This window comes from Sander vitreus, chromosome 13, assembly GCF_031162955.1.
Source record: "Sander vitreus isolate 19-12246 chromosome 13, sanVit1, whole genome shotgun sequence".
NCBI classification, from domain to species: Eukaryota; Metazoa; Chordata; class Actinopteri; order Perciformes; family Percidae; genus Sander; species Sander vitreus.
Genome location: NC_135867.1, coordinates 19,753,329 through 19,769,001, shown reverse-complemented (window position 1 = coordinate 19,769,001; position 15,673 = coordinate 19,753,329). Strand labels below are relative to the sequence as shown.

At 39.1% G+C, this 15,673-nt stretch overlaps 1 protein-coding gene across 3 annotated transcripts; it reads right to left on the bottom strand.

Moving 5' to 3' along the window:
* Positions 1–1,031: 1,031 nt before the first annotated feature.
* Positions 1,032–14,721, bottom strand: aifm1 (apoptosis inducing factor mitochondrion associated 1). Of its 3 annotated transcripts, none has more exons than XM_078265663.1 (24): positions 14,330–14,721; positions 12,666–12,796; positions 12,436–12,556; positions 12,290–12,307; positions 11,297–11,428; positions 10,108–10,176; positions 9,830–9,901; positions 9,658–9,726; positions 8,672–8,743; positions 8,397–8,468; positions 8,225–8,293; positions 7,738–7,856; positions 7,509–7,639; positions 6,910–7,000; positions 6,634–6,718; positions 6,480–6,556; positions 5,878–5,986; positions 5,654–5,761; positions 5,471–5,559; positions 5,247–5,387; positions 4,732–4,874; positions 1,857–1,981; positions 1,579–1,769; positions 1,032–1,494 (listed from the first exon to the last, which is right to left on the bottom strand). In XM_078265663.1, the coding sequence occupies exons 1-24, from the start codon at positions 14,415–14,417 to the stop codon at positions 1,423–1,425; spliced, it is 2,394 nt and encodes a 797-aa protein (XP_078121789.1). In that variant the 5' UTR covers positions 14,418–14,721; the 3' UTR covers positions 1,032–1,422. The 3 variants fall into 3 exon arrangements, with proteins under 3 accessions (XP_078121789.1, XP_078121788.1, XP_078121790.1); XM_078265662.1 differs by having other exon boundaries at positions 10,108–10,179; positions 14,330–14,711; XM_078265664.1 differs by lacking the exons at positions 8,225–8,293; positions 8,397–8,468; positions 8,672–8,743; ... (1 more) ...; positions 9,830–9,901; positions 10,108–10,176 and having other exon boundaries at positions 14,330–14,671.
* Between the last annotated feature and the right edge of the window lie 952 nt (positions 14,722–15,673).

Here is a 15,673-nt window from a genome sequence, read left to right as displayed (position 1 = left end):
TTTCAGAAATATAAATGAGATATCTTCCATTAGAGGCCGTTTACTTTGCTTTTTAAAAATCCAGTATCATCAGTATATTAAGTTGTGTAGTGTAAATGGTGTTACAGATCTATTAAGTGAGATCTTAACATATAAATAAAGTCTTTTTTGCCTACAATTATGAGAACATATGCAATCACAGCATCCTCCAAGACCGCAGATTGAAGACCAAGGGTAGAGAAAATAGGACGAGGGCAATAAGTTCCAATTAATTCAAGTGTAACACATTTCTGTCAGTACACATCCAGGGGTTATTTACAGTATATTTAGCAGAGCTGTCCAATGTTTCTGGTTTAATTATTTCATCTTCAAATCGCTAGGCAAATTCTAATATATAAATGTGGAAGCATATATGTATTCCACCATACTGAGGGGGAGGCAGTTGAGCCATTTACTCATGTATAATTAATGTCAAAGAAAGCAATGGGACGTTATGGCTGCACGTGTTTGCCTCACACTTGAAAGGCCGTTCCACACTTCGCTCTGGAGCCCAGTGTCAAATAGGATAAGAAATGTGTGAGAATACAAAACATGAATGTGATTCTAATAACAAGAAGCCCACAGCAGGAAAAAAAAAAAAAAATCTTTCTGCTTGCTTGAACACTTTTACCTCCGGACAGGAAAAGTAGGGCAAGCTTCATTTTAATGTTCTTGTTGGAGAGCACATTGGCACTTAATTAGATCGTACTTCTACACACACTGTAAAATGTACGTGTCAGCTGCCCTTCATACAAGCATGTCTGTACCCAGTGCTTTTAGCTAAAGTAAGACATTTAACATCACCTCACTCAATTAAAAAAAAAGTCCACTCACTATTAGTTCACATGTATGACCAAAGTTGCCAAGCAGTACACATTGATTGAAAGGCTTTAGGACAAATGAGCTCAACCAAACAGACTTAACAACATCACAGCTCAGAATGCAGGTCAACTTACAGTATATGTCATTATCAGTGCTATTATCTAGGGGCAAAATTAAAATAATGGGATCACTCCAATTGAAAAATAGCTTTTATTGCAGCTTCTCTCACGACAAGCTGCTCTGATCACACAGAGGAAAACAATAATCCATGCTCAGCATTTTTAGCCTGGTGAGGGGAAAGCACAATCACATCTTGAACATGATTTTCAAAAACATGAGCAATAGGTTTGGTGAAAAATGAGATGATTTGTCCTGGATAGAAAAAGAAAAAAACAAAACCGGTGCAGCAGATACAAATTCCAAACATGAAAAATAGGTCAGCGACATGAGAATTTACATGAATCGTAGGGTTTTGTGTGTATGATCAGTTTTGTTTTCAAGAGTGTGGCAATGGCTGCCAAAGTTCAGTCTTCACATGAAGCTTAACTCCTCTCCCACAATGAGTGCCGGCCTCCACCATCTTTAATCATCATGGATGTTGAACAGTTTGGCCACCTCGTTCAGATCTGCGTGTTCCTCTCCATCCTTGATAATCTACAAAAAACAATTTACAATAACCAAATCTTTATTTGAATTCCTTACTATGACACAAAGCATTTTTCTTACAAAGTGACATACCTTCCTTGCGATTGGCATCCTGTTAAACACGTTCCACAGGATAATGCCCACCACCACTTTGTCTCTCAGGTAGAAGATGACTCCTTTTCCATACTCGTCTTTGTGCTGCCCCACATTGGGAGCAGGCGTTAAAGAGGCCACTGGGCTTATAGCGGTGTCCTCCGTTTCACTTTCTGAGCGGATCCCAGTTCCTGCAATACATTTAACGGGTAAGACTAAATCTAAGCCTCGGTCCTCAATAAACTGTTAATTTTTGATTTATAGGATTTCTTAAATACCTGACTTCTCGGTAGCAGCTTTAGGTGTATCTTTGGCAGTGGCTTTGGCAAACACTCCTACTGTTGGTAGGCTGCTGTCAACAATCCCAATCGCCTCGTAGCCTACATCAGGGCCCAGGTCACTCCTGTGAGAAACCATAGAGATTGAAAATATTGTAAACAAATTAATAACATAACTAATTACACTGGTCGGACTGTTCAGCTCCGTTTCAGACTGATACCTCCGGTTCAGGCTGGTCCTTATCCTCAACACGTGCCTTTTTCAGTCACGGAAATACTTTTCAATACTCATCTGGATTTAAGCAGCAAACATTCAGTGTAGAGTAAAAAATGACATTATTTATAATACGTTTATTTGATTCACAGCTGCTATATATAGTGTTTGGACCTCGACAACCCAACTGCATTTTACCGCAAACTTGCGACTAGTTAACTTTCTAAAGCAGGCGCAATCGTTTGTTTGCTAAGAGTCGGGTTGGGACTCCAACATTAACACACTGACAACATTGTATTTAGAATATAAAATATTTTTATAGCACTTTTTAATGTGCGATTGTGTAAAAGTGTTCACGAGATAGATACCAACCTTTCGTGAATTTCGCCAGCCAGTCTGCACGGTGGGAGGGGCTGTGTGTCTGTCTGTGTGTGTGTGTGTGTGTGTGTGTGTGTGTGTGTGTGTGCGCGCGAGACGCAAGTGACAGAGAGACGGAGGAGAGCAGGGAAAGGAAATGCAGCTGAATGAATAAGCTGCGTGTTTTAAATAGCGTTAAAAAAAAACGAAACGCAATGTGCGGCGGCCAGTGTTGATAGTGCGGCGCACCGCCACACTGTATGTATACAGATCATTTTTTAATATGATTTAATGAAGGGCAAAAAATTTATCATTGCTTACATGCATACACCAAGCACTTACTAGCCAATAACTAACTACGAAAAACATCAGTCACAACTTTCCAATAGCCATCCAGATAATGTTTATAGATGGCTTACAAAGTATTTATTAGCTATTTAACAAGGTATTATAGTCATCTCTTGCAACTTTATAATAACCTTCCAGACACTGTTTATAGACGGTTTACAAACCAACTAGTAACCCTTAACAAAGTGTTAGGAATATCTGCTCCACCTATGTAATGTTTATAGAGGTTTTAAAAATGGTTTCTTAAAGGTTTACAAACATTTTTTGAATCATTACCTGTTACCTAATATAGTATATGAGGGATATAATGTGTGTAACAATACACTGTTAATTTACAGCACCACTTATAATTAGTAAACATTATTCATTATAATTTCATTGTTTGTTAACAGTTAAATGACAATTAACTAAAGATCAATTAACTATCAATTTACCATCTATTAATGATGGTTATTATAAAGTGTTACCATGATTTTGTTTTGGGAGTTAATAATATAGTAATATAGGTTGACACTGCAGCTAGACAGACTGTCATTGTGTGCCAAGTAGTGTCAACAACATTTTCTAAGCAAAACCAAAATCTTCTGCAAATCCCTTTTAGAAAATAGTTTTGCTGAAGTTGATCCATCCAAAGTACAGCAAGTTCTACATTTTAAAACCGTGTATGAGAACCTCACACAGCTCCTACTCTAGACACACACAAAAACAAACAGGACAGAGAGGGAACTGTAGCTGTGAATGTCAGTGATAACCCCCCACCACCACCTGATGAGTTTCAAGCTGGTTGATGACCTGATGTAATGTCACAGCGAAATGACCTTAACAAATGATGCTGTGGTCCTTCTGTCCAGACAGCCTGTACACTATGTGGCATCACTCAGAAACATCCAGACCTATGGCTCAGTAAGATTTTTAGGGAACCTGACTGTACTTTTTTTCTCTCTCCGTTACTGTGCCAACATTCCTGTGAGAGACTTTTAGTATGACACCAGCAGCTGTATGCAGCACTTACAGTTGCAGACTTCTTTTAATAGTGAGTTTAAAATGTTCTTGAAATATGTTTGACTTATGCATGTTTCATATGTAGTATTTGACCTTTGATTTTAAAATGAACTTTTTCCAATGAGTAAACATAGAATGTGGAAGGATGGGTACTCGTGTTTAACAAGTTAAATATATTTATAAGGACTTGACGAACTTAAAATGAACTAACTGACCAGTGCTGCTAAATTATGATTAGGAGGCATTACAGCAGCCTAGTTCTGCCGACACATTACACTGGCATTCAAAGGAATATCAACATATCATCTGACTGGTGCATAAGTCACGATAGATAATTTTTTGGACTGCAATGAACCCATGTTGTCAGCAGTGTGTCATATTTCACCAGCTGCTAAAAACATTCAGTCACAGCATTCATCTGTGTAGTGCGGGCCACATTCCACACAGTAGTTACATTTTTGGCTACTCCATCCCTGAATATCTGGTAGAGTCCCCTTGTGATCATATCAAAAATGTTTTTAACAGAGTTAGTAAATTTATGATGGGCATGAAAAATGTCTGGCTGAACGATGCAGCCCTGTGCTGGAAACTCCTATCCTAATGTCCTCTAAAGGCTGTTTAAATATTTTATAACTTAATGGTATTTAAGAATTAAAAGCAATCATGCATGCATCAGACTTCTAAAAGGATTTAATCTGAGTCATTTGTAGAGCTGTGAATGCTGCCCCAGTGCTCACTTATTTTAATCATAATCATATTTAAATTAATGTGGACTGTGCAATCAACAATTCAAACTGGCTTTTAATTTCTCAAATATTTTCCTTCACTTTCACTTCAAGCCAGTTTCATGGCTTGCAGATACAGCTCTCATTTGCAAAACGGTTTGAATTTGTGACCCATGAAAACCTTGCGTTAGCATCACTAGCACAATGTAGAAAGTACCATAATACCCACCAGAACATAGACTGATGCCAGTAGGGTTTGTTGGCTCCGGTCATATTCTCTCCTGCTAGTCTTCCACTCACAACGGCATGATCGTGGTGCTCCACTCGTCTGCGGCCCAGTCTGATGTCATAGAAACAGGCAGCATCTCCTGCCTAAATCCAGACAGAAGGGGTTGAGGACATGTGGCATAGATTACAATTCCTAACTATATTACAATTGCATTACATGGTTACAGAGGTGCATTGTTTCTGGACCATGACCTTTATCACTAAAAGGACCATCAACTCCATTAAAGTTAATCCACTTTTCACGAGTCTCAACTTTTAAAAGAACATAAGATATTGTTCAAATTGGCACATGGGGTTTAACATCAACAGCAAAATGGCTGCCACAACTAGTGACCAGTTTCACTAAATCAAGTATAAATGTGTCTGAATTTCCAAAGCCAATCAAAATCAGACACTGTTTAAGCACCTCATGACTGTTATTGGAACACTTCAACTACCTTATGAACAAAAACTTACCACCCAAATATTGGATCTAGCTTGCAGCTCTGCATTGACCCGAAAGCCACCAAAGTCAGAGTCCACCTCCAGACCGGCTGACTTAGCAAGGTCAACATTGGGCTCCAGGCCAACAGCTGCAACAATGTGGTCGGTTTTCACCTACAAGGTGAAGCACAAAATAATCAGTAACTAATGAGTCATTTACCAAATTACACTGAACTTTTACAAAAACCTGGACCTACCAATCGGCCGTCCTTCAGTTTGATTTCTAACTTATCATCTTTGCAGACCACAGATTTCACCAAAGCTTCGGATATGACTTTCACACCCTCTAGAAAACCAAAAGGAAGAATATTTAATAAAAGAAGAAATGAGGCGTGCAGTGTGCAACAAGATATGAGAGTTCAGACACGCATAGACATTACCACTCTTGACTTTTTCTGTTGTCCAGTTGCTCAGATACTCAGGCAACACTTTTCCCATGTTGCCCTTCTCAGGGAACATCTGTACCACCTCCAGGTCATACTCAGTTGCTGGGAAAAAAGACAAAGAGGATAAGCGATCCAACAGCAGAGCAACAAATTAATTCTGTTAAACATCAGAAGTATTAACTATTCGGTCATTTTCTCATCTTGTCCAGTGGTCTTACATCTCCTGCCGAGGGCACAGGCCAACTCGCTGCCCAAGAAGCCGCCTCCAATGATTGTGATGGACTTGATGTTTCTGGAGACCTTATCCAATGATTTGAAGTCCTCGATCTGAGGAGAAGAAAATGTATATCAACTTGATACATCACAGTGTCTTGACATTTAAAATTAGTCTTATACAAGTGTGTTAACTTGTCTGTGCAACTATGAAGGGACTGTAATAAATGAACCATAAGAAACAGTGGATTGACAAAAAGGAAACATTGTGCACACTGCAGCCACGATTTGCGTTACGGAGCAAAGTTTTTGCATTTCCTGCCGTTTTCCACGTTTTAGAATGAAGTTATACTTCGTATTATTTTCACTGGCTCACTGACCTATTGAAGAGTGTTGGAATCAACATTTAGAGAGTATTTCTGGTTCTCTAACACTTCCAAACAACTTACTCAGAGTCAAAAATATTGCCAACTAATTATTACCATCACGTCATACCTTTACTCTTACTCCCACAGCCAAAACGTGTCACTTTTTGGAGCTTTGTACTATTAGACAGAAATACCCAAACTGAAACAAAGATATCGCCCCCTTGTGGCCAAACACTGACCTTGCGGAACAACGTTGTCTTCTTTATCACCTCCTCTCCAGCTCTTTCAATGACCTGTAGATTTCTTGGCACACCACCTGCAGCAAAACGTTCAAATTAGCTTCCACCAGGTTTAAATCACACGTGGTAATAAATGCATCACAAAGAGGCTTACCTGTAGCAATCAAACACTTGTCATATGAAATCTCGGTATCATCGTCCAGTTTTATTTTGTTTCCTCTCACATCCATGTGAACCACCTAAAGTGGATTAAATCATGTTATTTGTTGTCAAAAATCTCAATACAGTCAAAAAGTACTTTTACATCTGCCAATGCCATTCCTCACTTCTGGTATGAATACTACTAATACTACTATTATGTACTGTATATAATCATGACATCAGCACACTGTAGTGTCTGACTGTTAAAGTAAAACAAATACAAACCAACCTTTTTGCCAGTGAGAACTGCCACTCCACCATTTTCTGCACCATCCAATTCTTCTGCATTAATGTAGAATGAAGGTGGCTGGAAGTAGATACTGGCAAATAAACACAAATATTATAAAATCTTTAAACATTTTAAAAAGAAATCATTTGGCCACTAATCATACATAGCAAGTCATACATAAACCACTTAAACCAGTAAAGTACTGGTATCGATTGTAGCTGGTATTAGGACAGTACCAAGTTGCAACTGTGTCCAACAGCTCTATCCTGGAGAAAATAAATCATTAGCAGCACAGGAAATTGTGCAAGTTTTGTTTGACATCAACAGTGGTTTGTTGTGAATACTGTAAAAAGGGGAAGTCAGTAAACAGAGTTTAGTCCACCTGAATAGAAAAAGTGCCACCAACAGAAAATCTAATTTTGTAATGAAATCAAAGAAATGTCACAGGACAACACAGTCTAACTACCTGTAATGGCCACTTATCACAGCAGAGAAAGACAGATTGTATGAAAGGCACAGAGTCACAGTGAGACAGAAAGAATTTAAGGCAATAAAGTTGTATAGACCAAAAATCACAATGCAAGAAACTTAAAACACACCTCCTTTCCTTTCCATTCCACTGTTTGAAACGCAGCGTTTCCGTCACACTGGGGTCATTAGAGAACCACAGTTCCTTAGAGAGAGGTGGTCTCATGTATGGAGGGTCTGGCTCATCAGTCACAATCAATACCTGGTAACAACAATTCAAAAAAGGGACATGAGCAAAAACACACACAAATCAAACTGGAAAAACTCAGATACAAGGCGATTGAGGAACTGAATGCTGACCTTGGCACCGGGGTCTCTGGCTCGAATAGACCGGGCAGCAGCGAAAGAGGCGGTACCGCCACCAATAAGGAGGTAGGGGGTGTGCGAGGGGACCTTGAGAGAGGCAGGTGCGGGGCCACCTGGAGTTTGCATGAGAGAGCGACAGCGAGCACGAGAGAGTGAGAGTGAAAAAGAGAGAAAGGCAAAAAGCAGAAGAGAGACACAGTCAGTGCATGATCTTGGATGATCATCAGTACCCATGACAAATGCACCTGAAAGGAGTAAATGGAAAAAGAAAAAAGTTTTCATGTGAGTGAGATTAACCTTTATCATTACAAGAATCCAAACAATGTGAAAAAGACATGAACAAGCAGGGGGAAAAGCTGTAATGAGAAGAAAATGTTAAAAAATATATATAGAAGAAAAGGTGTTTGAAATTAACAAAATAGGAAAAGTATTGGTGTCAGCCCACTTCCCCGCTCCAAACGAGGCTGAGCTATGGTCTTACCACTCTCTGCCACAACTTCAGGTTGAGGCTCGGTTGGCTCTGCTGCGGGGCTTTCTGCTGCTGCAGGTTCTGTTAGTATAACCGGATTATTAACCAGTTAAGACCAAATCAACCCTCAGATGTGATAAATGTACATCACTGGTTCCATGCACAGGTCATGCACAGTGCTTACCACTCTCCACAACAGGTGCAGGGGGTGGCTCTGTAAGCTCAGCTGGGGACGGCTCAGAGGGGGGTGATGGTTCTGGTAGTATAGTGGCAAAGTTACATAATCTCGGATGTGCACCAACAGTTAATGTGCGAAATCCATCTTTAACTGAGCTGCAGTGTATATCTACTACACAGCCTCGGGTCAGATAAAAAAGCACATGTAGATGCACCTGAATGTATTTCCAATTGAATGAGTAAATTAATTAGATCAGAGTATCCTTTCTTCTCAAATCTTACCCTCCTCAACTACAGGTGCAGCAGGTGGTTCTGCTGACTCTTCTGGGGATGCTTCTACTACTGGCTCATCTGCTGTTGGTGCAATCCATAGTATGGGTTAAGATCACATTCTTTACTAAATTATTGGAGGGGAAGACCATCGGGATCCATGCATTTCCTAGCTTCACCCTGTTAACATTCTGCAGAGCATGCACACTGACACAATGACAAGTGGAAGCTGCCCACTGTGTGATACACTTCTACAGACGGTACTGTACACACTGTATACCATCATGGAGCTCATTATGGAGTTGTACTCTAGCCTTTGTACATGTTGACAGTATCACTGCTGATTTTTATTCAAGCATGTCTTACCACACCGACGTTCACAAGTACCAAGGACCTTTCTGTTTTACAACTTCCTTTTTGAATTAGAAACTGCTGTGAATACATTTTGCATCTTAGACACAGCATGAAAAACGTTCAGAGGTAAGAAACAAAATTCACCTCAAAAGGCAGCTTCCAATTATGAACAATACTATCACATTAACAGTATAAAAAAAACAAAAAACTTTTGATTACTATCCCAAGACAAAGTTTGACACATTCACAGAAAATAAACAGGAGGGGTTCCATTTGATATCACAAATATGACGAAGCACACCAGGAGCCAAGATATTTGTAGAAAATACTGACAACTCCAACGACTATGTCCCACAAAAATAGAAGTATTATAGTTCAGAATGGATGTGAGTATATGAGTGTCCAAAGTTATATTGAAACAAAAATACATTTTTTTTCACGAGTGAAATTAACCTTTATCATTATAAGAATCCAAACAATGTAAAAAAAAAAATAAGACATGATCAAGCAGGAAGAAAAGCTGTAATGAGAAAAATATACTTAAAATATATATAGAAGAAAAGGTGTTTGAAATTAACAAAATAGGAAAAGTATTGGTGTCAGCCCACTTCCCCGCTCCAAACGAGGCTGAGCTATGGTCTTACCACTCTCTGCCACAACTTCAGGTTGAGGCTCGGTTGGCTCTGCTGCGGGGCTTTCTGCTGCTGCAGGTTCTGTTAGTATAACCGGATTATTAACCAGTTAAGACCAAATCAACCCTCAGATGTGGTAAATGTACATCACTGGTTCCATGCACAGGTCATGCACAGTGCTTACCACTCTCCACAACAGGTGCAGGGGGTGGCTCTGTAAGCTCAGCTGGGGACGGCTCAGAGGGGGGTGATGGTTCTGGTAGTATAGTGGCAAAGTTACATAATAATCTCGGATGTGCACCAACAGTTAATGTGCGAAATCCATCTTTAACTGAGCTGTAGTGTGTATCTACTACACAGCCTCGGGTCAGATAAAAAAGCACATGTAGATGCACCTGAATGTATTTCCAATTGAATGAGTAAATTAATTAGATCAGAGTATCCTTTCTTCTCAAATCTTACCCTCCTCAACTACAGGTGCAGCAGGTGGTTCTGCTGACTCTTCTGGGGATGCTTCTACTACTGGCTCATCTGCTGTTGGGGCAATCCATAGTATGGGTTAAGATCACATTCTTTACTAAATTATTGGAGGGGAAGACCATCGGGATCCATGCATTTCCTTAGCTTCACCCTGTTAACATTCTGCAGAGCATGCACACTGACACAATGACAAGTGGAAGCTGCCCACTGTGTGGTCTAAAGAGATGTACATAGTCCACACCATACCAGAAAATGTAACGGTTATATTTGAAAGAAATAATATCAAGGAGCTGATGACAGTGATGTTCACAAGTACCAGGGACCTTTCTGTTTTATAAACTACTGTGAAGACATTTTGCATCTTAGACACAGCATGAAAAACGTCACAAAGAAATACAATCAACTTCAAAGGGCAGCTTCCAATTATGAACTATCGAATATGAATATATTACTATCACATTTACTGCGGAAAAAGTACTATCCTAGGACAAAGTAACACAAAGTTTGACACATTCACAAAAAATGTCAGACAGGAGGATTCCATTTGATATCACAAATATAACCAAGCACACCAGGAGCCAAGATATTTGTAGAAAATACTGACAACAACTGTGTCCCACAAAAAGAGAAGTATTATAGTTCAGAACGGAGGTGAGTATGTGAGTGTCCAAAGTAAAGGGTTAATGTACAACAAGGTTAGAGGACACAAATGAAAGAACTGAGCATGACAAATGCATCAATTAATACAAGAAAGTAAATAAACAAACACATACAACAAGAGGCCAAAGACAGCAACTTAAAGACAATACAAGTTTAGAATATCCACAGGGCCTCGTGTATAAAACATGTAATCACCAAAAATTTCTATTTCTTATATTTTTATATCTATATATATATAAATAATTGTACTAATGTGGTACACTTCTGAGCAAGGTAATGAAAAGACAGGTGTGTTTTAGAGCCTGCTTTTTTTGCACTAACCTGACTTTACAAGTTGGTGTCACATTTCTGACACCTTAGTTCTCTTTAAAGTATAGTATGTGTCCAAAGTGTAATAGAGACAGTGTGTTTTGAAGTTTTTTTTGTTACTTTTTGGTTCAAACATACGGTTTATAAAGGAGGAACATGTTACGCATGCATGTAGGGGTATATAGAAAAGAATGCAGACAACCTGGGGGTGGTTCAGTTGTTTCAATGGGAGCCGCTACTTCAGCATCAGGGGCCGGGGGGCTCGGCTCTTCTGGTGACGGTGCTGCTTGAGGTTCTGGTGACGGTGCTGCTTCAGGTTCTGGCTCTGGGATGACTGAAAGAGAAATGAACAAAGTTATCAAACATTAGCTATGGAATGATTAACTAAAGACTGGATATTCAACCCAATTTCTTTTGTGTGACATTCAGATGATGTATTATCAGTAAGACAAATGGTTTAAGGTAAGTCATTTAAACCAATCCACCACTAATCTAAATAAAGTTTGTTTTGTAGTCTCAAGGAAGCTAAACTGTGCACTGCAGAGTCAGCTGATTGCAAGCCGACTTACACCAAAAAATATTTAACTAAAGCCCTTTCACTTAAAAGAGTGACAATGCTTTCACTCTTTTAAGTGAAAGGGCTTTTTATTTTTTTTACAATACAGGCATTGCTTTTAAGATTTTTGTAGCTTATACACAAGCTCTTTGTTCATTGTAATGAATCTATAATAGATGTTTCATTATTAAAGGTGCTGTAGATAGGATTGTGAAGATCCAGGACTGTGAAAAATGTTAACATCAGCGACTTCTCAGTCCCTCCCCCCTTTCCGCTAAAGCCCAAAATGGTCTCCTAAGCCCCTCCCTCCCCAAGGGAGAATTAATGTGTGTGCATGAGCAGTGAATGACACGCAGTTAGACCCCCCCCCCCGGCCATGATTGGTGCATCTGAACAGGTAGCGGTGGATTTTTGTAAATCGCACTACAGGCTGTAGGTGGTGCCAGAGGAGCTGGATTCTTTTTTAATGACCTGCTTCATGTAGTTCTACTGGAACATAGGGTCAGTTTCAGCAAATATGACAGAAAGATAGTTTTATAAGTCTTACCTACTGCACCTTTAACTTATTAACAGAGTTGGAGATTGATCTATAAATGTTAAGATAAATATCTACTCAGAAATGACATAGCAATCACTCACCCTCAGTGGCATCCACAGCTAAAACAAGAAAAAACAGTGAAATCTTAATTAATCAGAACCAACAAAAAAAAGTATCACAGTAGAAGGCTGCAGCTCTTTTATTTAATTAATATTATCATTAAAATCAGTTAATATAAATTGCTCACCAGGAGGCTCTGACTGGATGGGGCTGGCTGGTTCTTCTGTGGCTCTTTTATGTGGTCTGGATGAAATTTCATCAATACGGTCCTGATATCTTTGGTTGTCTCCCTTGACAGTTCGGTATGTCTGTGAAAACAGAAGTTTTCAACCATGAGTATTTGCGAACTGACTGCAACTGATTACTTATGATTTTAAATACATGTACTGTATGTTATGACGGACTAAGCTTACTCACATATATTGCACCACCAACGCAGGCTGCTCCAACCAGAAGGACGTACAGCTGGTTTTCCCTGCCTCCCCCTGCAGGCCCGGTGGACATGTGAGCCACAGGTACACATGCTGGTATTCTGCTATTGTTTAACCCTGAAAACAATTTGACAAATAATAAAAATGTAAATTCGTAAAAACTGCATCAATTTCAGTCAAACAACTTTGATGGTGCTCACAAAGGTAATCCAACTGGAGGTCAACCGTAGTTGCAGTAGCCTACATCTCCAAGCCATGTATTATACACACATGACTAATAGCCCTACACTAAACTTGGACTTATAGAAGAAATGTGCTATGCTTTTTTAATATATATTGTTTCCAGTATGGCGGAAAACACTAAAACTGGAGCATTTGCCACAGTTTTTTTTTTTATGTTAATCAGGCTTATCAGGTGGCAGGTATCTGACTGACAATGCCACTTAATCAAATTATGTATTCATTGCTCAGTCAATAACATCTCATTGTGCTATTTGGCTGGACACTAACAACAATGAGGCCAGACGTAACAAGAATAAGTCATTTCTTTTCTACAGTTTATAGCATGTGAAAAGGTGCATGCAGTTAATATATGCAAAAAATTTAAATAAACACAGCCATGACAGCGGCTGTCTGTCTAGCCATTAAGTATGAAGGTGACGGATACATTGCTATCCTGGTGAAAATGTGAAATATGTAGACAAGTTGTGGGCTACAAAAGTTTAAACTGTGTAAATGCTGCAGGCTGTGTGATATATTTACAGAATATAACCTGTGGATGTTGACAATGAAAACATGTCTTACTACAAGATCATCAATTAAAGCATATTAATGCTTATTTGCAAGGTAATATCAAAGATTGTGGTAATATAGCTACATCTGGGATTAAATTCCTCCAAAACGAAGGGACTGGCACACGTTGGTGTGTGTGTCTATACGTATGCTCAGGAATCCTTGTGCCTGTTATTGGGTTAATTAAAGAAAGCACACACACAATTTGAGTTGAGTTTAGAGGCTTGAATCCTCATTATGATCAATTTCTCTCATTCCTGTCATACAGTAACTCCCCACTGCTTCCTTTCTTCATCATTACATTCAACCAATCTACAGGCATCCTATGCAGAGGGACTTACGTTGTACACGCTGTGCTTTTTCTTTCAGGGTCACGGGGGGCTGAAAATACCCCGTGATCCAAACCAAAGTCAGCCTATGTAAGCATGGTCAAAATCAAGATCTGTAATAAGCATTACGTTACCAGCACTGAATCAAAATCAATGTATGACAGCGGCATGCGTTTATATTGCATTCACTAGCGTTGCTTTCTGCTAGGCATTAGGTGAGAGCAACCAGTGTAGTGCAATATGGTTTGAGATAACCTAGCTAGTTTTCGAAGTGCCAGTGGCTTCTGCATGTTGCCATTTGCTAATTAGCTCAGTTAATATAAGCTTTGTAACTGCCAATCGAAGGTCAAAATACTTAGCTACTAAGCTAACATTACCAAAATATACCCCGTCTGGTTTAAGAAATTGTCAACATTGTGCAATATCATGCTACAAGCAATGTGTGTTTGAATTGAGGGAAACTAACAAGGAGACACCAAGTTACTGTAACGTTACTTAACATTTGTTACCTAACTTAACGTAACGTTACCTGTTCTTCTCACATTCTGTCGGCACACAGTTGAAGAAGCTCTAGCAAGTGGTGCAAGCTTTTTCCATACAGTTCTACATTTCAGCATTATGGCTCAGCTCCGCTGTAACGGTTCCCAGTTTACTAGCCGACTTCTCGGTCAGGAATACTAGCTAGCTAGTTCACGTTATTCAGTCCTACACCTGGCACACAACTAGCAGCACCGCGCTACACGCCAAGGCCAGAGACAGGTCATACGTTTCAGGAGAGTCATGGGTAATTGTAAAGACTCTTTGACCACGTAAGATTCTTCACCAATGGAAAACTACGTAGGATAACGGCTTAGGAAAAAAAGATGGCGCCGCCGAACAATCAGTGACAGTTTCGAACATAAGTTCCGTAAAGTCTTGAATGAGTTGACATGTTTTTGCTGTTATTTTTGTGCTATGACGGATCAGAGCAGTTTTACTCACTTAGCTACATAGTAAACGTTGTCATTTCAGATTTAAGCTCTGTAATATAGACTGTTACACCGAGTCGACGCTGTTTCGAGCTCTTTCCTTCAATACTCTTTGGTAACTGACGTGAACCCGGTTCTTCTTCTTGACATTTCTACAGGTTACATGCAACCAAAGTGTACTGCTGCCCTCTACAGTTTATTTAACATTTTATTTTGACTAGGCCTAAATTAAGACATTATATTAACGTATACAATGCATTGTATGTAAAGTTTTTTTTCACAAATCTTCATTTGGTTTTCATCAAGAATGTACAAGACCTCACTGAGTCATCATGAAATTTGCCAATAGACTCGATAACAAACTAGACCATTATCACAATCTGGTGGTTGCTCAAGAAATTTTAATTATGTTGCATATTTATAATTTGACTGCAATCAACTGGAGAATGCTAAATCTGAAGGTTCATAACGTCTTCTGCAGTGGACTTTAAATTGGTCCCATTTTTCTTAATATTAAGGCAGCTGATTATTCATGATAAGAAATCATTTTTTATTTTGACAGAAAGGAAATCTAAACTGGTCATATGAGATAAGCGATTGGTGACATGTAATTGTTTTCATTGGTAAGATAAATTATAAGGTAAGCTTCTCTCACGGGATACATTTTTTTTGTTGTGTATTTCATTACAGTGTGTGATGATATAATATATGTAGGACTATTTGATCCAGTGAATGATCAAGCTGTTAAAGTTATAACATTGCATAGCGATTAGTCTATCGATGATCTGACTTCTATCTTACATATGTAAGGCTCTTTTGGAATAATAAGGCTGCCATTCTGTCAGATATTATACAACCATTTGTAATGCCTGAACACTACTGTGACGTCAACCCTCAACTCACAG

Excerpts from the sequence above, each read along its gene's own strand:
- aifm1 (XM_078265662.1), bottom strand. The coding sequence starts at position 14,417 with ATGCTGAAATGTAGAACTGTATGGAAAAAGCTTGCACCACTTGCTAGA. Across the intron at positions 1,770-1,856 it reads AGCTGCTACCGAGAAGTCAG|GAACTGGGATCCGCTCAGAA; the intron begins GTATTTAAGAAA and ends AATGTATTGCAG. Across the intron at positions 1,495-1,578 it reads GGATGCCAATCGCAAGGAAG|ATTATCAAGGATGGAGAGGA; the intron begins GTATGTCACTTT and ends TGTTTTTTGTAG.